General features: G+C 48.2%; 1 protein-coding gene across 3 annotated transcripts in view; it reads left to right on the top strand.

Annotated features, from left to right (window-relative positions):
• The window catches only part of RFTN1 (raftlin, lipid raft linker 1), a 204,628-nt gene that overhangs the window by 99,973 nt on the left and 82,646 nt on the right, over positions 1 to 22,009 (top strand). For all 3 annotated transcript variants that reach the window (XM_027086561.1, XM_027086558.1, XM_027086560.1), the window contains exon 4: positions 10,129 to 10,237. In XM_027086561.1, the coding sequence (XP_026942362.1) occupies positions 10,129 to 10,237 (109 nt within the window). The remainder of the gene's footprint in view (positions 1 to 10,128; positions 10,238 to 22,009) is intronic.

Below are 22,009 nucleotides of genomic sequence, written 5' to 3' on the forward strand. Positions count from 1 at the left end.
TTGCTTAATCTTCCTAAAATCTGTACTTCCGTATCTTCTTTTATCTAAGACCATCCATGACTCCTCTTTACCTCAGAAAGAAGGCCAGTCCCGTCCTGTAGCGACACACCCCTGTCCTTTCTTTCCAACCCCATTTCTCACTTTCTGCTCCAGGCAGCACTGCAGGGCCCACATCACAGATCTATTCCAACAGCAAATTCACCCATACATTCGCCAGGCTCGTGTTTACTGATCCAGCTGAATTAGCATAAACAAACCTCACCTTCACCTATCTTTTACCAAACTGACCTATTCATTATTTCCACCATGTAACTCATGCTTTTTTCCCATCTAGATCCTTCCTAATTTCTGTTCTCAGTGCCTGGAATGTCATTTTATCCATTGTCCCGTGACTAATTTCCACACAGCTTCAAAGACTCTGCTTACATGCTCTTTGCTTTTTAAAACTCCCTGATCCCTGACTGTGGAAGCAACTGAACTTTCATAGCTCTTCTCTATGGTTAGAACAAATAGCAGTGTTGGGTAGTTACATGCCCATAGACTCTAAGTTTCTTTTTTTTTTTTTTTATTATTGAAGTGTAGTTGATTTACAAAATTATATGTTTTGGGTGTACAGTGTAGTGATTCACAATTTTTAATTAAAGGTTATGCTCCATTTATAGTTATTATAAAATATTGGCCATATTCCCTGTGTTGTACCATAACTCCTTGTAGCTTATTTTGTACCCAATAGTTTGTACCTCTGAAGCCCCTCTGCCTATGTTGCCCCTCCCCCTTTCCCTCTCCCCACTGGTAACCACTAGTTGGTTCTCCATATCTGGGGGTCTGTTTCTTTTTTGTTATATTCACCAATTTGTTTTATTTTTTAGAGTCCACATTTAAGCGATAACATGCAGTATTTTTCTTTGACATTTCACTAAGGAAAATATGAGACTGTAAGTTTCTCGAGAGGATGTAACTCCAGCCCTTCCTGTGGTCAGTGGTCAAGCAAGTGATAAGCTCATGAAACTAGAAAAAGCCTTCTTTTCCTTTCGTGGACAGATCTTTCTCAGATGTGTAGTTCATTTTCCTCCCTACTACTCCTTTAAAACAACAACAACAACAACACACCATTCTGATCATTCTACTTGAAGCTGGCATTGCCTTGAGGGAAAAATCTGAAAATTCCGTCCTGTTTCCCAGAGATACAGGATTTGCTTCTGTCAACTGACATTTAGTGATTTTTTTTTTCTCTCGTTGGAGAAATGCCTAGTAATCTAAGTTTGTGTTTGTCACCATTTCTTTCTGATTGTTCCTCAATGAAGCAAAAATAGCCCTACTGATGAACTGCACATTCTCTCTCGTTTCTTTTCATAACTCAAGTTCAGACTGTGCTTTGTGTCCTGGGAAAAAGAAGATGTTGCTTCAACTCTTGATCTTTGAAGCTATCTAAGGGATTAATGAGTTGGAGTGAGATCTGTTACATGTTTATTATTTAAAAGAAGTGTGTATGATAGTTTTTATTAACATGTTTATTGTTTAAAAGGATAGTTTATAGTAGACTCTAAACAGGCATCTGCTTTTTAGTGGCCTGATTTCAGCTCTGTCCATGAGACCAAAATAGGTATTCAGCTTACTGCTTGACATTTCATCTGAATAATTTGAGGATTAACCCTTCATGACTGTAACTCATAAAGCATTACAGTGTTTGCTTGCAAACATGTTTTTTTAATGGCTTACAAAAGGGTTCTGTCCCAGCCACTGTGAGATCAGGCAGGGTCAGTGTCGATGTCCTGACCACGGTCATGGGGAGTGAGGAGGGGAAGAATCTGCCAGGTCATTACAATGGGTGAAATATCGGACTTGGGTTTAGGGTTAGTTATTCTGATGATGATACAGTTGGATAATCTGTTCGCTCTTATCTCTTGCCTGGCATCCAGCCTCTGTGACTCACATTGGAGCCTTGTGTACGGAACCCAGAGGCCAGGGACTGATGGCCCAGAGGTCAGATTCAGTCCCAAAGATGTTGGATTACATAATAGCAATAAACATCGTTTGGAGCCAAAATTTGACATTTGCGGCCACCAAAAAACATGGTGTAATGACTCCTTTAAAAAAGTTAGAAGATTTGGCAACCCCGGCCTGGAGTTTCTAGTAATGGTTGGGATAGAAACTGCCCAGCTCACCATGGTTTCCACTGCTCCCATCGGCTCCCCAGTACGGGGGTGACTCGGCCATGCCACTTGACATCACCTGTGCACTGGGACTTTTCCCCTGGTGGGTCAAGTTTCTCTGTAGCCACATCGCTCTCAGACATGGGAATGTGGAAGGGAGTCAGACAGGACTCTGTGTTTGGAGAAAAATAGGAGAGAGCATATTTCTTGGTGGACATGAAGACCATTTCTGTATCTTTTATATGAGAACAAAGTGATCGGGTTATGTCTTTTGGTCGAAAAATATCCTCTTTCACTCAGTGTTTGTGGACCTTTGAGTTTGCTTCCCTTGGTTTGACCTTCTGACTCTCCAGCTGCCTGGGGAATAACCACGCAACCCTTGGCAGCTGTGGCAGTGGTGACATGAGGAGTTTGTGCACAGTCTTTATGACAGCTGATGTTTGTGTCTGAGTAATGAGGGCGACGTGACACGGAATAGGTGGTGTTTTATTATGGTCTTAAACAGCTCTGATGTCTGGGGCCAATCGTGTTGACCTCTGAGGTACTTCGGCATGTGGGCTCTTTGCTGCCCTGCCCTACGGTTAGGAAAGGTTTGTGCACAAATGCGCAGCGTCTGAATCGGCTCTCGTGTGTTTGTTTGAGAAGCTTTATCTAAATTTTCCTGCATGTTCATGTTCAGTTTTGGCCCAAGTCCCATTTTCTATGGTGTCAAAGGAGCAAGGACTGTTTGGGATGATGAAGAAGTTCCGGAGATGGTTGGTGGTGACGCTTGCACGACATTGTGAATGTACTTAATGACACTGAATGTATGCTTAGAAATGGCTAAAATGGTCAATGGTATGTTATGTATATCTTAGCACAATAAAACATAAGAAGAGTGAGGAAACCAAGAAGCGGGAAGTATTTTTGAGTTTTTCTAACTAAAAGAGGCACAGATAGAGTTGTCCATTCTTATATTTCCTTAAGGTCTTGTCCTTTTTCTGGGAGGTTTGTCTTCTTCTGAGGGGCTAGGAGTCTACATTGTTGGTCTCTGCAAGTCCTTCTTTCCGTGTTTCCTCTTTTCCTTGGACGTGCTCAGTTACGGCCAAGGAAAATCTCCAGGAGAGCAGCCGCTGCAACACAGCCCACCTAGACTGTCGTTCTCCACTCTGGTTGCCCATTAGAATCACTGGGGAGTTTCTAGAGCCCCTTGGCCCAGGCCGTACCACAGACCAATTAAATCAAAATTTGTGGGAGCTCACCGAGTGATTCCAAGGTTGAATGCAGCCAGGGTGGAGAATGCCTGACGGGACACCCGGTCTGATGCACAGAGCCCAGGGTTTGCTTGTTGGCTTGGTCCAGTGCCTAAAGTTAAGGCACATCAAGGGAGATTTTTCTTTTGTCCCCCAAACCCAACTATTTCAGTCATTGCCTTCATGTGATTTGAGGGGTCTCTTACATAAACAGTATAGTCAGGCAGGGGTGTTGGTGTAGCTTAGGACTAGAAACACTTACTCTGAGAATAAATATTACAGAATCAAAACAAACAAACAGGGCTTCCCTGGTGGCGCAGTGGTTGAGAGTCCGCCTGCCGATGCAGGGGACGCGGGTTCGTGCCCCGGTCCGGGAGGATCCCACATGCCGTGGGGCGGCTGGACCCGTGAGCCGTGGCCGCTGAGCCTGCGCGTCCGGAGCCTGTGCTCCGCAACGGGAGAGGCCACAGCAGTGAGAGGCCCGCGTACCGCAAAAAAAAAAAAACCCAAAAAAACATACACATCAGAGATCTTTTTAGTTAATGCTCCCTCCAGGCCATTTCTGAGAAATGACCCAGCAGCACGGAGATGGTTTTTTTTCAAGGAGCCAAGCTACTCGGAACCCAAATCAGCAGATTGCTTTGACAGTCAGCCCATGTAACAGGATAGTCATATATAATATTAAATGTGAACTGATTTCTTCGTACCTTTTTCTGTAGGGTGGATTAAATCCAGTTTCTCTCTTGGGATTTCAAGAGGATAAGTAAATTGAGGGGAAGATTGTAAATATGTTAATTGAAGCAATGGACAGGGTGGCTCCTACCCTCCCCTAGACATGCTTCCTTGATTTGATCCAGGACTGCACGTTCCCTTGGTTTTCTCTCTTCCCCATGGTTGCTCTTCCTTTGTCTCCTTGGCTGCTTTCTCCTCTTTTCTCCCCACCGTCTTCATGGTGGAGGGTCCCCAAGCTCAGTCCTTGACTCTTCTCTCTATATATTGATTGAGATCTCATTCAGTCTCATGCTTTGAATACCATGTGGCAGCTGATGACTCCCAGATTCACATCTCCAGCCCTCTCTCCTGAAGTCCAGACTCGAATATACATTCAGCTCTCTACCAGATATCTCTCCTTGGCCGTCTGCTGGATAATGTCAAACTCAGTACCTGGGAAGCCGAATTACTGATCTTCTCCCCAAGGCTGTGACCACTCCCGCCCCAGCCTTCCCCATCATAGTTGTGGCAACATCATCCACTCTCTTGGTGGCTGGAGCAAAAATCCTTGGAGCCATCCTCATCTGCTTTCTTCCTTTCACACCTCACAACCTGTTCTGTTCATAAGGAAGTCTTGAAGGTTCTACCTTGAAAGTATCCAGAATCCACCACTTCCCAGCACTGCTATGCTGCTACCAGCCCCCTTGGGGTCACCATCACCTCCCGCCTGGACCACTGGGTTAGTCTCTTAGCTTCCCCCTACAACCAGAAGGCTCCTTTTAAAATAAACGTGTACCCACTTCTATATATAAAACGGATAACCAACAAGGACCTACTGTGGAGCACAGGGAACTCTACACAATATTTTGTAGTAACCTATAAGGGAAGAGAATCTGAAAAAGTTATTTATATATATATATATAATTATAACTGAATCACTGTGCTATACACCTGAAACTAACACAATATTGTAAATCAACTATACTTCTATAAAAATAAAATAAATCAGATGGTGTCACTTCTCTGTTCAACAAGGGCTTCCCCTATCGTTCTGAGTAAGAGCCACTGTCTTCACCGTGGCCTGTAAGGTCTACACTCTCTGGCTCCCCGTTGGCTCTCCGACCTCATCTCCTGCCCCTGGTTCACTGAGCTCCAGCCACGGGGCTGTTTTGTACCATCTCACCTTAGGACCTTTGCACTGGCCGTTCATCTGCGTGGAAGCTTCTTTCCTGGCTGTGAGCACGGTCACCTCCCGTAGATCTTTATTACAAGTGTCACCTTCTCAGTGAGGCTGCCCTGACCACCCTCATAAAAACTGCAGCTTCCCACCGCTCGTGATTCTCTACACCTTGCTGTTTCTTTTTTCTTTAACGCTTACCACCGTTGAACATACTCTCTGTGCTGAGTATTTCTTGTTTATTGCCTGTCTCCCTCCACCAGGTTGTGAGCTCCGTGAGAGCAGAGATTTTGTCTCTTTTGATGCTAAAGAAGAGTGTCTGGCACAAGGTAGTAGTGTGATCAATATTCGTTGAATGCATGAGTAATTAGGAACTATGAAAAGGGCTAGGAATGCACATACAGATGATAGAAGTAGATCAGCAGCTGCTAATACTCGTTGAGCCCGGACTTCTTGTCATGCCCTATGCTAAGGGCTTCACATGCTTTTGTCTTATTTAATCCTTACAAGGATGCCAAGAGATAGCTACTCATAATATTCCCATTTGACTGTGAAAGAAACTGAGGCATAGAATGTTTAAATAAATTGTCCAAAGGCACACAGCTGGGAAATGATCCACCTCTAGTTAGGTTTAGGACCTGCAGCCTCTAACTAATAAATCTAGAGGAAATTATGGAGGGGAGGTATGCAGGGAGACAGGGAAGCGTATTTCGTTGTTAGCAATGCTCTTCTCAGAGTGTCTGTATTTAATCTCAGTGTATTTACTGTTAATTTTTAGATAAGGGAGGCTTTGGCAGGTAGTTAATCCTACATCTCCAGAAGTGCATTCTGTGTCCCTCTTTTTTTTTATTGTTTAGACCCAGATCTTTCTGTCCCTTCTGGAAGTGGAAGCCAGTGGGCTTCAGTCCAGGTGGATGTTTGGTGGTTTCCAGTATCCCTTTTCAGGACAACACAAGGACATGTCCTTTGGGGAAACATAAGTGGTGTTTCCCCTATCCCACAGGAGGGTGCAGATCCCTGCTCAGCCGGTGACGCATCTTAAGGATTCTTAGGAACTTGACTGACTGCAGGACATCTACTCCCCTGTGCTGTGGTCCCTCGGGGGCCAGGCCATGGTTCCTGGACTCATTTCTATGGCATGTCTGCTTCTTGATGCCAGGGTCGTCCTTGCCCTCTGGGACATGAAACACTCATCATCTGTCAGAGGCTCTTCTCAGGTGTCTGGCTGGATCTTGGGGCCTGAGCCTAGACCCAGCCACCAGTAGGAGGCCTGGTCTGAGCATGAAGCTGCCGTGTCTTCCTGCTCGGCCACTGCATGAGTTTTCTACTCTCTGTAATAAATGACCACAAGTTTACTGGTTCCAACAACATACACTTATGATCTCAGTTTCTGTAGCTTTTCTGGGCTCTCTGCTTCAGGTCTCATCAGGCTGCGGTGGAAGTATTGGCTGGGGCTGCAGTCTCATCAGGGGCTTGACTGGCGAAAGGTCTGCTCCCAAGCTCCATTTGGTGGTGGGCAGAATTCATCTCCTAGGGCTGAGATCTCTGTCATCCAGGGACTGCCCACACGGTGCCCTGGCAGCCTGGCAGCCAACAAGGGCAGGGTCTAGCTCTCATCTGCTAAGGTGGAGTCTTATGGTGTCACGTCATCACGAGAGGGCTCTCCTGTCCCTTTGCCTGGTTCTTTTGATTAGAAGCACGTCGCAGGCCCTGCCCCCACTCAGGGGGAGAGACTCTACAAAGGCATGAACACCAGAAAAGGAAGGTCATTGGGGGTCACCTTAGAGCAACCACAGTCACTGCCCTCCCTCCACCCAACCTCCCCCCAGTGCTGAGAAGCCCAGATGCTCCCACTGGCAGCCCTGTAGGCAAGCTTCAAGCTTTTGTGGATCTGATACCATTTTTCACAGGGCTGCTGGCAGGGAGGGGCTTTCTGTGTGACTGTGCCACCCACCCAGCTCTGGCCTCACCCCTCACAGAGTGCTGACTTGAGGGCTTGGGCATCTGTCCTCGGAGTAGTCAGGGGTCCTTGCCACACCCCTCCCCTGCAGCCGCTCTTCAGTGTTCCAACCCTTTCATTTTAAACTGTGGAGGTAATTCCTGTAAGGCAGGGGAGACCTTTAGTTACTCACCTGTTCCTCCCATATGCATGGCTTTGCTTTCAAGTGACCATAGGCCAAGATGTGAGTGTTCATGTTTCATCTAGAAAATTTGTAATAATGCCTATTTTTGTCCACCGTTTGTGCTTCTTTCAGTTCAGATGTAACTGAGTTAATTATCTGATGAAATGAACCAGAGCTTGCTTTCCTCCTCAGAGTACTTCTCGTTCTAGAAGCAAAGCTGAGAGTTATTAGATCCTGTACTAACAATTATCCCTTGTGCGTCTAGCGAGTTTGGCCTGTGAGTTGTTTAAAGACAGACCCGTCTTCCCTCCATTCATTTTATGGGTGTTTTACAGAGTGGATACAGTGTTGACTTATTTTATTTTATTGTTGTGGTTTCTTATTGAAGGATTCTTTTTTTTAATTGAAGTACAGTTGATTTATAATGTTGTGCCCCAGAGCAACTAAGCCCATGCACCACAACTACTGAGCCTGCGCTCTAGAGCCAGCAAGCCACAACTACTGAGCCCGCGAGCCACAACTACTGAAGCCTGCATACCTAGAGCCCGCGCACCACAACAAAGAGTAGCCCCGGCTCACTACAAATACAGAAAGCCTGTGTGCAGCAACGAAGACCCAACACAGCCAAATATAAATAAATACATTTATAAAAAAAAAAACAAAAAAAATAAAATAAAATGTCAGTGGGTATTTATAAATAACCTTGTACAGTCTGGTGTTAGTCCCTGTGTGACAGCAGTGGGGATTTCACATCCTATTTTCCTCTTCCTCTTCCTGTCTTTGTCGTTTGAGATGCCACACGGTGCATATGACAGTATCTCGACTAAGTCTTCTCTTTCAAACGTCTGGAATCTTCTGCTTTAGGTCCTCTTAGCATGTCTTTTGTTTAGGGTGGGGAGAGAGTAAGAACATGGGGGAAAAAGGGAGAACATGAGTCTAATCTCTGAGGAAGTTTTTAGGTGAGAAGGCTGAGGTTCAGAATTGGTTGATTCTTTTGGAATTAGTTTATTCCAGTTTGGCCAGTTTGGAATCAGTTGATTCTTTTACATTTCAAAAGTATGCACCTCAGTCCCTACCCCTGAAAGGATATGTTAGAGAGAAAAATAAAATAAATTATTGACATTTGCTTACCCAATCACAGTTGCACACCTGGGGAAAACCAAATTCTCTTTAATTTTTCCACTTTTGAATTTCGTGTGAATCATACTCAGATGGTTAATGGCAGCATAATTTGCTTTGAATGATATATGACTCCTAGAAATTCATCTTTAAAATATTATAGCAAATAGGCATTCAGAAACTATTTATTTGGTGGGATATACGTGTCTCAGGAATTCAGTATGAAGGCACCCGTCCTGGCTACACCTGCTCTCACAGGGGCTGCAGGGGCCCCTCCTCAGTAGGGACCCTCCTAAGTTGGCTGGGAGGGCCCTGCTCTGCCCTCGGCAGTGGAGAGTTGCTGTACACGCGGTGTGAGCCCTGGAGAGCCCGGCCCTGGTCTCCAAGTCCCCCTTCCCACGAGGAAAGGGCACGGTCTGCTGGCCCTTGACTGATGTCCACTTCCTGTTGTCTGACGTCCGGCAGGGCCAGCCAGTCACCTTCAATTTCTGACAACCATGTGGCTCCCAGGAGTCCCTCAGCCCCATAGTGTCACCCAGGGGTCCCTCAAAGGAGTGACACGGAGTGGTGGGATTTCCTTCTGGTGACCACTTGCTGCTGGTTGTCCCAAGTGCACCCAGCATTGAGTCACGTGCACATCTGTATGAGGGGGATGGGGAAGCAGCCCCACCCCCTGGTCGGGGGGCAGTGATGGAGGGCAGGGCACGCTGGACGCCTCCGTCTCGACCGCAAGGTGTTCGGTGTTTGCTTCAGACAGCCCTTCACGTCCGCTCTCGTCCCAGGATTTCTACTTCAGTTGCCTTATATTCTTTTCTTCATGCATCTTTAGTTTTGATAGATTTTGCCGGATTGCCCTCTGTAGGGGTTGAACCCTTTAAAAGTCTTTTAAGGGCTTCCCTGGTGGCGCAGAGGTTGAGAGTCCGCCTGCCGATGCAGGGGACACGGGTTTGTGCCCCGGTCTGGGAAGATCCCACATGCCGCAGAGTGGCTGGGCCCGTGAGCCATGGCCGCTGAGCCTGCGTGTCCGGGGCCTGTGCTCCGCAACGGGAGAGGCCACAACAGTGAGAGGCCCGCGTACCGCAAAAAAAAAAAAAAAAAAGTCTTTTAAAAATTAATTTTTAATTTTCTAAGTGATACGTGAATATATTCTCTTCCAAAAAAGTGAAAAAATTAGAGATACAGCCAAAGTCACTTTTGATCACCAGCACCATCCCCGCCGGATTCCCACACTGGCCCTCACCATCCCCCCAGAGGCCACTGCTATTATTGGTTTGCCAGTGGGAAATATACATTACTGGAGTGTGTGTGTGTGTGTGTGTGTGTGTGTGTGTGTGTTGTTTAAGGTATAAACCTTATTGTACTAAGCCCATCATTCTATAATGATGTGTTTTCCTTGATGATATGTCTTGGAGGTCTTTCCATGAAGTATTAATAGGTCCCTCTATATTATTTGAGTTGTTAACCATAAATTACTTTTTCAGAACTGCCTTTTTGACAGTTACTTTCAGGAAAGAAATTAGGATTTCATTCAACACCCAGTGATTCTTTTTTTTTTTAATATGTGTATAGTGCAAAATCTTAACTTGTGTGTGTGTGTGTGTTTCTCTTTTCAGATCTCAGAACACTGATCTTCACAATGAAGGCTACATCTTGGAATTAGATTGCTATTCTTCCCTAGACCACCTGACAGACCAAAAAATCATCCCAGAGTTCATTAAGAAGGTGAGTGCTGCAGTCAGGATGCAATTGAACGGGCTCGCTGAGCGCTTGCCTGAGTGAATGGCTGGGGGCTGGCTGAGGGCAGGTGGGCTGCACTCCCCAGGCCTGTTCTGACCTGGGACTTTGGGTGGCCTCGTGGGGGGCAATCCATTCCCACTCAGGCTGGCCTTGGCTCTGGAACAAGGTGGCTTCCCCTCCTCCCAGGGTGGCAGACCCTGTGTTTTTAGGGCTGGAGTGGCGTTAACAGCTGACAGGCCTGCCGGCCCACTGCCAGCACCCCCTTCAAATCCTCAGGGTGGTGTGAGCCCCTCAGATCCCACCTTCCACTCCCCCTGTGGGTCTTCATTGTCACGAGCCCCCCTTCTTTCCTAGAGCGGGAGCGTGCCACAGTCCGGTGACCACTGGCATGCGATCATAGCAGGGAAAATTGCCTCGTTGCAGGGGGTTCATTTTCTGCCCTGAAATATGTCTGGTTTTGAACTTCTCTTTGAGCCATATGAGGTTTCCTGCCTAATTGCAGGGTGAGCTGAGTTTCAATACGCTGACGTTTACTGCCGGAGGAATGTCCTTGCCCAAACTGGGGCTAAGTTCATCGCTTAATGCTGGCCTTGTCCTCCCCTTCCCAGTCTCCCCAAATAATTGGCAGTTCCCCCCGCCCCATCATGTAGAGGTGATTGTGGTTTGTCTGAAATCCAGTCAATCAGTGAATTCTTTAATAAATACTGTTGGCTGTTGTCAGGCCAGAAATAGTACTAGGTGCTGGCACGCAGAGAACAAAATAGCCGTGGTCCCTGCCCTCGTGTCCTCACAGTGAAGGCTCTTCTGAACCCGAGTCATGAGCATGACTGGGAGGGAAGCAGCAGACAGACAGGGTGTGGTGTGGGAATCGGGGAGGCGCCTCGGGCTGAGACAGTAGGATTAGGCCTGATGGGGCTGCAGTGGGCGGGTTGGGGTCCCTCCGAACAGAGGGAGCAGCATGTGTGAGGGCCTGAGGGGAATGAAAAGAAGGTCAGAGGACCTTTGGCAAGAAAGGGGCCATGAGGGGTGGAAGGAAGGGCCAGGACTCGGCTGTGAAAGCAACAGGAGGCCGTGGAGAGAAGTTCTGTAGAAAAGTGGAATTGAATGGTCCCTTTAAACAACCAGTGATTCTATTTTTTTTTTTTTTTTTTTGGTTCACTCTCTGCCTCCCTCTCTTCAACATTTGTGGAGCGTTCAGGCTCTACAAGGCCCTGGGAATAACCACTCGGGTATGATGGGAGCCGAGACCCGTAGCCCAGGAGTCGGGTGACCTATTAGGTCAGACATTTGGGTAATTTTACGCGGGCGATGGAGACTCTTTCTGCTATGGTAGAATTCAGATCATTTTTAAGAAGTGGGAGGAAAAGCAGTTTCAGTTCACACATGCCTAAGCCTGAGAACATGGGTGCTTTCATAACTCAGAGGGATGTCTGTATAAATAGGGCCATCTTCTTTGGATTGCTGCGAATAAAATGTTCTCATAAACTTGGTAGGGGCATTCTAGAGGTGGGATTTACCCCGTGATCTGAGCACTGGGGGAAAATAGTTGTAGAAATGGTTTTGTAATTAGACTCAGATGCTTGGAATATTTGAGGGGCGGGTTGGTAAGATGAGGGCATCGGCTCTGGCCATACTATCAAACAGGCTCTTTTAAAAACATGTGATATGGCGCTTTTGTCTTAACCAAACCAGATCACTGCGGGACTGACCCATTGCCTTGTGGCCATATCAGGTCGTAAACAGCCTGCTGAGTGGACACTCAGATGCCGTGTGTCTGCAGTGCCTGCAGTGCAGGTGGGCGCCTGTCCCACAGAGGACAGAACCTCAGAGTTATGGTTTATATGCCCTGAAGGACATCAGCCACTTTTGTGTTAACTTTTACTTTTATCCCAACATTCTTTTCCCCCCACTGATTGTGTGTGTGTGTGTACACATGGCAGTATCTCATGATTTATTCAATAATTGGTTAAATCGATCATTGACACCTGCTCATTCTATGTATGTATAAGAATTCTGTTTTTAACATTAAAAAAATTATTTTTTTTATTGAGGTATAGTTGTTTTACAATGTCGTGTTAGTTTCAGGTGTACAGCACAGCAATTCAGTTATAAATATGTATATGTATATATACATGCATACATATATACGCACACACACATATATTCTTTTTCATATGCTTTTCCTTTATACATTATTACAAAATATTGAGATAGTTCCCTGTGCTATACAGTTGGTCCTTGTTGTTTATCTGTTTCATATATAGTAGTGTATTTATGTTATTCCCAAACTCCTAATTTATCCCTCTCCCAACCTCTCTTTGCTTTTGGTATCCATAAGTTTGTTTTCTGTGTCTGTGGGTCTATTTCTGTTTTGGAAATAAGTTCACCTGTATCTTTTGGTTAGATTCCACATACAAGTGACATATGATATTTATCTTTCTCTGTCTGGCTGACTTCACTTAGTATGATAGTCTCCATGCGATTCTGTTTTTAACATTTTGAAGAGGATACAGTTTAAAGCCCGCTGTGCCATCCTGCCTCTGCCTGTGCAGCAGGCACAGGGTGCCTCTGTCCCCCTGGTTTTCAAATACAAATGACTGGGTTCAGGCAGACTAGACAAGTTGCACACTCAGGTAGCACTGAGATTTCTGAGCCAGAATTGGTCTCCAGATGTGTATCTCGGAGTCTCTCACCTCTTTTTCTCTCAGTAGAGACATAGTTCATGGTTGTGGTCAGCAGAGCGGAAGGGAAGCTCCCCACTCTGGAGAACCCAGGTGTTGAGGTGGCCTGGCCATGTGGCCCTGCCCTGTCGGTCCGTGGCCGGGGGCTCCACCTGGGAGGATCTAGTGTTTCTGGCTGTCACTGCTGGCTGTGGCTCTAGTTCTAGGCCAGTGGCCATGACAACCAGGAGAAGAGGTACAAAATGATGGGACCGGGCCCCCTTCCCTTTGCTCCCCTTTTCTGTTGTTGGACATGATTTCTGGAGAAAACACCACCTCTGGTGCAAAGAGGAGAGGAATGGGGGCCTCTCTGCAAAGTCAACAGCTGTTGCAGCTGATGGCTGAATTGCACACGTGTGTACATTTTCCTGTCATCCCACGGGTCGAAGACTACAGGAGTTCCCTGGGAAGAAAGACAGGAAAAATTATTTTGTGTATTTTTAGTAAATATTTAATGAATAGCTTGGTCCCTATATATATATATATATATATATATGTATATATGTGTGTGTGTGTGTGTGTGTGTGTGTATAACAAGTGGTGACACCTGTTAATTGCCATTCACTTAGACCAAGATGAAGCTGTGTCACTGCAGCTACTGCCTACAGCCATTCCTTTTTTATCTGGGTCATTATTTTGTGTGAAATAATGGCTCCCGTCCCTATGACAAGTAGATCCATCTTACGATGAGACGGTAATTAACTCATTTTGTCACATCCAGGATAAGCTCATATTCTTCTCTGCACAGTAGCATTAAACTCAAAGTGATTAGAATTTTTCTTTTCTTCAGAACAATGCCTCAGTGTTGTTTTGCCACCAAATGTTTTAAATTAGCAGAACCTTTGGTTAGAGGACATGGTTGGAGGGAGGGAAAGGAGATTTCATTATTTTCCACAATGAGGAAAAATAAAATCATCTGTATCTGTGTCATGTAAAATTATGCCATAATTCACAGCCCCCCTCCATCACGATTTCACACGGAGGGTGAAGGGAGCTGTATAAAAAAGATGACTCACTTCCTTTCCGTGTGGCCTAATGATGTTCTGAGCACTCTGGCTGATCAAATTAAACCTGGGCTACTGCACTGTGTTTTTCCCCCTGGTATCCTGCTGTGCTCCATCCAACTGACCCTTTATGTAAATTATTTATTAGGGCCCACAGAACATTTAAGATACAGTTTTATGGGCAGACTTGGAGAGAATACATTTTCCAAGCCCTAGAACCGGATGCTCGAGAGACAGTTGCAAGGCTGGGAGCACTTCGGTGCTGCCTCTGTTCCTTTGAGACAAAGGTTCAGCCTGCCAGGTGACTCCCAGAGCCTGTTTCGTGTGGCTGGTGTGTTTGTGGGACCCTTTGGAATTTCTGTTCTCCAGAGCTCCCAGAGGATTGTAAAGAAGACAGGGTGATATAGAATGAAGAGTCTACACGTGCGTCTTCGAATGACTTTACGCTCTTTGGAGCTTCTTGGGAAAGTGTCTGGATGTTTCGAAAGCACTTTAAAGTTTGCCGAGTCACGGCACACATTTTCTGGTTGGTGCCGCACAGCATTTCCGTTCCGGGGGCCACGCTGGCAGTGATGTCTCCCTTCTAGACCGGAGGAGACAGCTCAGAGAGGACGGGGGCTTTGCCAGGGGCTGCGACTGCAGAGCGATGGGGCCTGGCCTGGCCTGCCATGGGGTGGGGGGAGCGGGATGGCCCCAGCGGGTGCCCGTGGAGCTGGGGAGGAGGGTCTGGGGAGGGTCTGTGGCCTGGGAAGGCTGTGGAGACGTGAGCTATAGGATGGGGGCTCTGAGCAGCGAGCGATGGGCACTGGAGGAGGTGGAGGGGCCTGGTGGACAGTGCTGTTTCTGGTGTGGATGGGAGCATGGAGGAAAGGCTCAAGGCTGAGAAAGAGCCATGTCCTGATTGGCTGGAGTTTAGGATGGACAGTGGGAGGAGGAAGGCTGTTCTGGGCACCGTTCTTTTGGTTATGTGAAAGGGAGCCCTACTCAAGCCAGCTTAGGTAAATTGGAGGTGAGGTTCCTTCCTCTAAAGATGCAGGAAATGGCCTGGAGTCTCAGGCTCCAGGAGCAAGAATTCCCCTGGGGCAGGAATACAAGGGAAAAAAAAAAAAAGATGATTTGGTCTCTGTCTGTATTACGTGCTGCTGGCGCCTATTTATGCATATATAGGTTAATTTGAATTTTAAATGGGATTTTACTCCACAGAGGGAATCCCTCTAGATGCCAGGCAGACCCTGTGCTGAAGGGCTGTTACAAGCACTATACTCTTAACCCTCATCTCTGCCTTCTGAAGCCTTATCCCCATTTTACAGGTGAAGAACCTGAGGCACAGAGAAGCTTTGCAGTTTGCCCAAAGTTACACCTGGGACAAGGAGGACTGGGGTTGGAACCCAGCCTGTCTGGTCCAGGGGCCGCACTCCCGACCACTGGGCCCTGCCGCCACTTCTGCGGAGCCCTCAGGAGCTGGGAGGGAGCCGTCCAAGCCAGAAGGCCGGGTTGGGCATGGGAGGCAGTTGGGTGTAACTGTGTCTGGTACGTGGGGACAGATTTCAGAGCAAGTCCAAGGCCTCCCCTGAGTGGAGTCTGGGGCTCCAGGCCTGGCTGCCCAGGGGAGAAAGCCACGCACCCCCCTGCCATTGTCTGGGCGAGACTGCAGGGCCTCACCTTCAGACCCTCAGCTCTGGGCTCTCACTTTCTCAGATGAACTCCTTTTATGATGGACCTGAAGGACCTACTTAGAACTAGGTTTCGGTTTTCACTGGACCACGGAGCCTTGGGAATGAAAACATCGAGGCAGACCCCTGCGAGGTTCTGTGTGGGGAAGCTCGGAAACTCAGTGGCCTGGATTAAACTACAGGCATTGCCCTTCAGAAAACCAAACGATGCTGCTTCCATCTTGTCCTAAAGAAGAGAACCCGACAGGTATTTCAAATCTCAGTGGCTCCTTTTAATGAAACAGAGTATCTCAAATCCCCAGGATTCTGAAACTTTGCCTGTGGTATCTAAATGACTCATCGTTTATTCCGGCTAATTGTTGAGTATTCGGGGCTTCATTTCTCCAAGTGCTGTGCAGGGTCTAATTTTAATTAGTGCGAGATGCCGACTGAGAGTGAAAGGGAAATTATATTAAAAAGGCTTCCCTTTCCTCACTGCACCCTCATCTGCTCTCAAACCAAGGGAATCGTGACATTTTTTAAAAGGCTGCCCTGGTAGGGCTGGGGGAGAGGTTAAGGGAAAGTGGAGTGTGGTTCTAGCAGTGAGGGTAGCCTCGGCGTGGAGGGAAGTGGCTCAAGGCTGGGGCTGGACGGAGAAGGGGCTGAGGCACTGCCGGGGGATGGGGTGTCCTGTTCCCTGCTATGTCTCCGGAACTTAATACATATTTGTCGAGTGACTGAACAAATTAAAAGAGAAATGCAGAGGAAGAATCATTAAGACTTTGTGTCACAGAGGAGGGAGGGGAGCCTAACGTGACACTCAGGGGACTGAAGTGTCAGGCGGGGTCATTTGCAAGGATGGGGAGAAACACACAGCCCGAGGGGCCGTTTGGGGGCAAGAGGTGATGAGGCTGGTGACGGGCATGTTTGGGACCGAGGGGCCAGTGGGACCCTCTGGGAAACATTCCAGAAGGCAGGTATGGTTACACTGGAGCTTGGGAGGAGGCGGGGAATGGGGACGTAGTTGAGGGGCAGGTGAGATGGTGCGGAAGTGATTCAGGGGGTTGTCTGGGGGGCACATGCCCATCTCAAGGGCCTCAGCCCATTGCTGCCTCGTGGAAAATACAGACCCAGGATCCTAAGGTCTTCTGTTGCTTGGCTGGCTCGTTGGCTGACTTTGTTCTAGAGAAGTGGATAACGTTTTTTACTTTCTTATTGGGAAGTCTTGGTTTCTCAATGTAAGCAGATAGATCCATCAGAGAACTGCAAGATCTAGACCAGATTCTCTTATTCTCAGATTCTCCGTGGTGGAGGACCAGATTTTGTTTGTTTTGTTCTTTTCCAGTTCATTAAGGAGGGATGCTTTTGTAAAATACAGTGAAACATGGTGGCAGCGTTGAAGAGCTAGAAAAGTATATAAATGCTTTCTCTTGTTTTGTGTACCTATCTTGTCACAAACTGGTAACAGAAAGTTGGTGGACCAGCAGTGGGCCGAGGACCACATTTTGAGTAGCCCCTGGCTAAGATGGCGAAGACGTGGACAGGGTGAACTCATGATGGGAGAGCTCACTCATTCCTGCAGAGGGAGAGAGGAGAGAGCTCTGGGGAGGATCCAGAGAAGGAGAAAAAGAAATGGCTTTTAAAAGAAGCACGGGGAGAAAGGGAAGAGCGTGATGTTCCAGAATCTGCGGGAAGAGACCAGGGAATACCGTAACAGCAGGAAAGAGGTCAAGTTGGAACCCACTGCGGGTGGGAGGTCGCCCACTGGGTTTGACCACTGGAGGCCACTGATAAATCTCACAAGAGCAATTTTTAAGGGATGGGGCAGGCAGAGACCCCTCACATTCTGGGTTTGAGAATACGTAAGTATAGATAGAGGCTAAGACAGGGTACAGGTCGAAGGAATTCTTGTTAGTTTGTTTTGAATAGGAGAATTGAGCATCTTTAAAAGCTGAAAGGTACTGATAGAGAAGGAAAAGTTAACGGAAGTTAGAGGTGATAAAAAGCAGAGGCAGGGGCTTCCCTGGTGGTGCAGTAGTTGAGAGTTCGCCTGCCGATGCAGGGGACACGGATTCGTGCCCCGGTCCGGGAAGATCCCACATGCCACGAAGCGGCTGAGCCCGTGAGCCATGGCCGCTGAGCCTGCGCGTCCGGAGCCTGTGCTCCGCAACGGGAGAGGCCACAACAGTGAGAGGCCCGCGTACAGAGAAAAAAAAAAAAAAGCAGAGGCAGGTCCAGGGTGGGGTGATCTGCACATGTGGGATGGGACACCCTCTCCCCTGAGGCCGGGGTAGGAGGCAGGAGGGCCTCACAGGCTTAGACGCTCACAGTGGAGGGAACAATGCAGGAGCTGCTGCCTGGAGGCCTGTTTGCTTATAAAGTTCCTTTTCTGCTCTTTTCCCTGGCCTGTGAGCTCCCTGTTCTGTCCTGAGAGGTTAGCTGAAGTTAATTTGATCCTGAGGGGAGGGAGGGCGTTGTGTGCTTGTCTTGATCACTCCGCCCAAAACGAGACAAACTCTTCTGCTTCGTTTTTTGCCCTGTGCGTGAACTTAAGACCCAGTACCGGTGGCCAAGGTTCACCCATGTTTCTGTGACCAGACCTTTGAGGTGTTGTCTGGAGAGGCCTTAGCCAGTCCAGGTACCGTCCCTGGTCACAGGAGGCTTACAGCCCAGCTGAGAGCAGGTAGTCACAGGGTGGAGGTCTCATCACAAAGGGTATGTGCTCCGGAGTGGAACATGGTGAGGGGCCCTGACCCAGGCAGGCAGTGGGAGGAGAGGGTGGTGCACTAAGAAGTGGGGTTTGCACTGAGATCTGAGGGTTAAACAGGTGAGAAAGAGTGGAGGTAGTGGGACCTGGAAGGACTTGGAAAAAGGCCAGGAGGTTGGGGGGGGCATGTTTCGTCAGAGGAACGGGATGGAGGCCGTTTTTTTTTTTGTTTTTTTTTTTTTTTTTGCGGTACACGGGCCTCTCACTGTTGTGGCCTCTCCCGTTGCAGAGCACAGGCTCCGGACGCGCAGGCTCAGCGGCCATGGCTCACGGGCCCAGCCGCTCCGCGGCATGTGGGATCCTCCCAGACCGGGGCACAAACCCGTGTCCCCTGCATCAGCAGGCAAACTCTCAACCACTGCGCCACCAGGGAAGCCCACAGAGGCCGTTTTGACTTGACCGCAGAGATTGGAGGGTGAGGCTGGAGAGTCAGGACTCATGTGTGCAGGGCCCACAGGCCAGCAGCAGGATTTGGGTTTTTCTCCCAAATGCAGTGGAAAGCCGCTGGGGGGGCGGCTTTTAGGAGGAGCTAGAGAATGATACCAGATTTACATTTTGGAAAGATCAGAACGGCTGCGGGGTAGAGACTGGATGGGGGGCAGGGTGGGTGCAGTTAGGATCCTGTTGGAGTGTCTCTTTGTAGATGGTTAGGTTGTAGCTTAGCTGTCAGAACAGCATCATGGTGGAGATGTGGTTGGATTTGAGGACTGCGGAGCCAGGGGGATCACCAGGGCTGTTTACGGATCGAATAACGGCATGGTAGGGAGGGAGGGACCAGGCTGGTTTGGCCTGTGCCGCTGAAGGAATGGAGGCCTCTGCTGAGATAAGAAAGTCTGTGGGACAGGCCATCGTTTCTGTGGTCCAGGAGCTCAGGGCAGTGGTCTGGGCTGGAGATACCGGCTGGTAGATGGTGAATGGTGCCATGGCCATGATGAAATCACTTAGGAAGGAAGGGAGGGTGTGAAGGAAGAGGGCCTCCATCGGAACCCAAAGGAATTGCAGCATTCCCTGCTGGGCAGAGAAAAGAGGCAGAAAGTGAGTGGCTAGAGAGGTCCAGGGGAAACTCGGGGAGGGCGGGTGACGGAAGCTGAGGGTGCTTCAGCAGGGGAGGGCTTGTCAACACTGTTGGTGCTTCTGAGACTAAAAATAAGAAATAGCCATTGGTGGGATGGCCATGAGGTCATTGGTGATCTCCATGGAAGCTATTGCTGTGGCCCCTCCCCTCCCGGTACATACTTTACAAGGCCTGATCCAAAAAGCCTTTGGGTTATAATTAAAAACCACTGCCCGGGGCTTCCACGGTGGTGCAGTGGTTGAGAGTCCGCCTGCTGATGCAGGGGACACGGGTTTGTGCCCTGGTCCGGGAGGATCCCACATGCCGCGGAGCGGCTGGGCCTGTGAGCCATGGCCGCTGAGCCTGCGCGTCCGGAGCCTGTGCTCGGCAACGGGAGAGGCCACAACAGTGAGAGGCCCGTGTACCGCAAAAAACAAAAACAAACAAAAAAAACCCCACTGCCCTATACACTGTAGAACTCACGTGTGTTCCTGTGTTATGCCCAGGATGGTTCTGAGACTGTTGTTTCGTTTGTTTGTTTTACTTTTAAATTTAAGCTGTTCTTTCTTTCTTTCCACGGGCTTGCTGAATTATCTTCATTATTCTCCTTAATGTAATTTTTTATTAAGCAACTGAATTTTAATATCTGACTTGAGGATTAGAACTTGACCATGTAAAGCATTGTGATTTTATGTAATTTTTAGCATTTGGATCACATGTCACATAAAATAAAATAACAGAACTTGTTATCAAAAAATCAACTTGGGATTTTTACAAGTGGCATTTAGATGCGCACAGAACAGAGTGGCCTGTTGCTGAGTCTGTGGGCAGCCTGTGGCCGTCAGCCTGCCTTCCTTTGTGGTCTCTGCAGAGAAATTGCCCCAAATCCAAGGAATCAGAAACTCTTCTGGAGGCTGGTGGAGAAGACAAAACACTGGAGGGGAAACAGAAAGTAAACCGGAGCGAGGTGGCAGGTCTGTGCCCAAGAACACTATGTTCTAGAGAGAAATTAGGCCTGGGCATCAGGCTGTCCTCTCAGGAGGACAACCCTTCTGGGTTGCTTTTGGCACCTTGGGAAGGCTACTCTCTCCTCCATCCCCACTTGTTGGTGGGAGGTTGGAGGTGCCAGGGCTCACGTGACTTCACCTGAGGCCAGGTGTTTGGGTGGGCTGTAGGCCAGCCTGGGAGTTCCTGTAGGTGAGGGACAGATGTCTGCTTCTCCAGGACAGCACTGTGGACTGGGGGCACCTGAGATGTACTTGGCTTCCATAGCTGCTGAAATAGGCCCCAGAGGGAGTCTGCGACGGACAAGGTGGGATAAAGCAGGTTCTGGCTCCCGTTTGCCTCTGAACTGTGCTTACAACAGACAGTTGTGTTCCTTTTGGGCTGAGGGTGAAGCCAAAAGGGCTGAAGATCTGAGTGATTTCCTGCTAAGCCAGCACTTCTTGATGTGTGCTCTTCCTGCAATGTTCCTTGGAAAAAGAGGTTCTGGGGACTTGATTAAGAATCCGCCTGCCAATGCAGGGGACACGGGTTCAATCCCTGGTCTGGGAAGGTCCCACATGCCACGGAGCAACTAAGCCTGTGTGCCACAACTACTGAGCCTGCGCTCTAGAGCCCGCGAGCCACAACTACTGAGCCTACGTGCCACAACTACTGAAGCCTGTGCGCCTAGAGCCCATGCTCTGAAACAAGAGAAGCCACTGCAATGAGAAGCCCGTGCACTGAAACAAAGAGTAGCCGCCACTCGCCACAACTAGAGAAAGGCTGCATTTAGCAATGAAGACCCAACACAGCCATAAATAAATAAATAAAAATAGGTTCTGCAGTCCAGAATGTTTGGGAAACAGGCAGGGTGCAAGCCCTCTTGACGGTCATGATGCTCCTTAGAAGAGTCAAGGCTCTGACAAGGTCTGCAGTAAGAAGCCTGCTTACTTAGCTTAGCTCAGCGTTTCTCAAAGGTCATTTAAGAACTTTCCCCTTGTCTCTTCTCCTCCCCAAACACCTGTTTATATCGTGGAGCATACTGGGGAAAATGCACCAAGTCAACGAGGAACTCATGGAACACTTACAAACCATGGACAATCACAGGTGGTCAGCAGGTGGCAGGGCCGTCTTCTCCCTTTTTACAGTGGGTCCCTAATACTGATTGCCTCCCCACCACACAGAATTGCCATAAGCCCACATGAGTGGAGTACTTGACTGTATTCTCTTGGTTCCGCTAAAACAAGTCTTTCGGTCCCGACTCTTGGGGTAACTGTGTTTCCTAATCCTCACCCAGACCTCCAATGGAGGGCGATTAAAGCTCCCTCCTCTCTTTTGTCACCCCAGAAAGATACGTGCTTGGCACCTCTGTCATCCCTCTGCTCCTTTAATAACAGACATAGCAATCTCCTAACACATCGTCAGCAAAAACTAGGTCCTTGGGTCTGGTGACAGCTGTGGAATCGTCGATAGCATTTGCTCTGCTGTCTGGGTCAGTTCCAGCTTATCTGACCTTGGTCTCTTGGACTTTTACTCCCCTTTTCTACTTTTCCCCATTCCCCCAACCTGGCCCTGG

This window comes from Aethalodelphis obliquidens, unplaced genomic scaffold (genome assembly GCF_003676395.1).
Source record: "Aethalodelphis obliquidens isolate GAN/ISIS:26980383/991018 unplaced genomic scaffold, ASM367639v1 scaffold56, whole genome shotgun sequence".
NCBI lineage: Eukaryota > Metazoa > Chordata > Mammalia > Artiodactyla > Delphinidae > Aethalodelphis > Aethalodelphis obliquidens.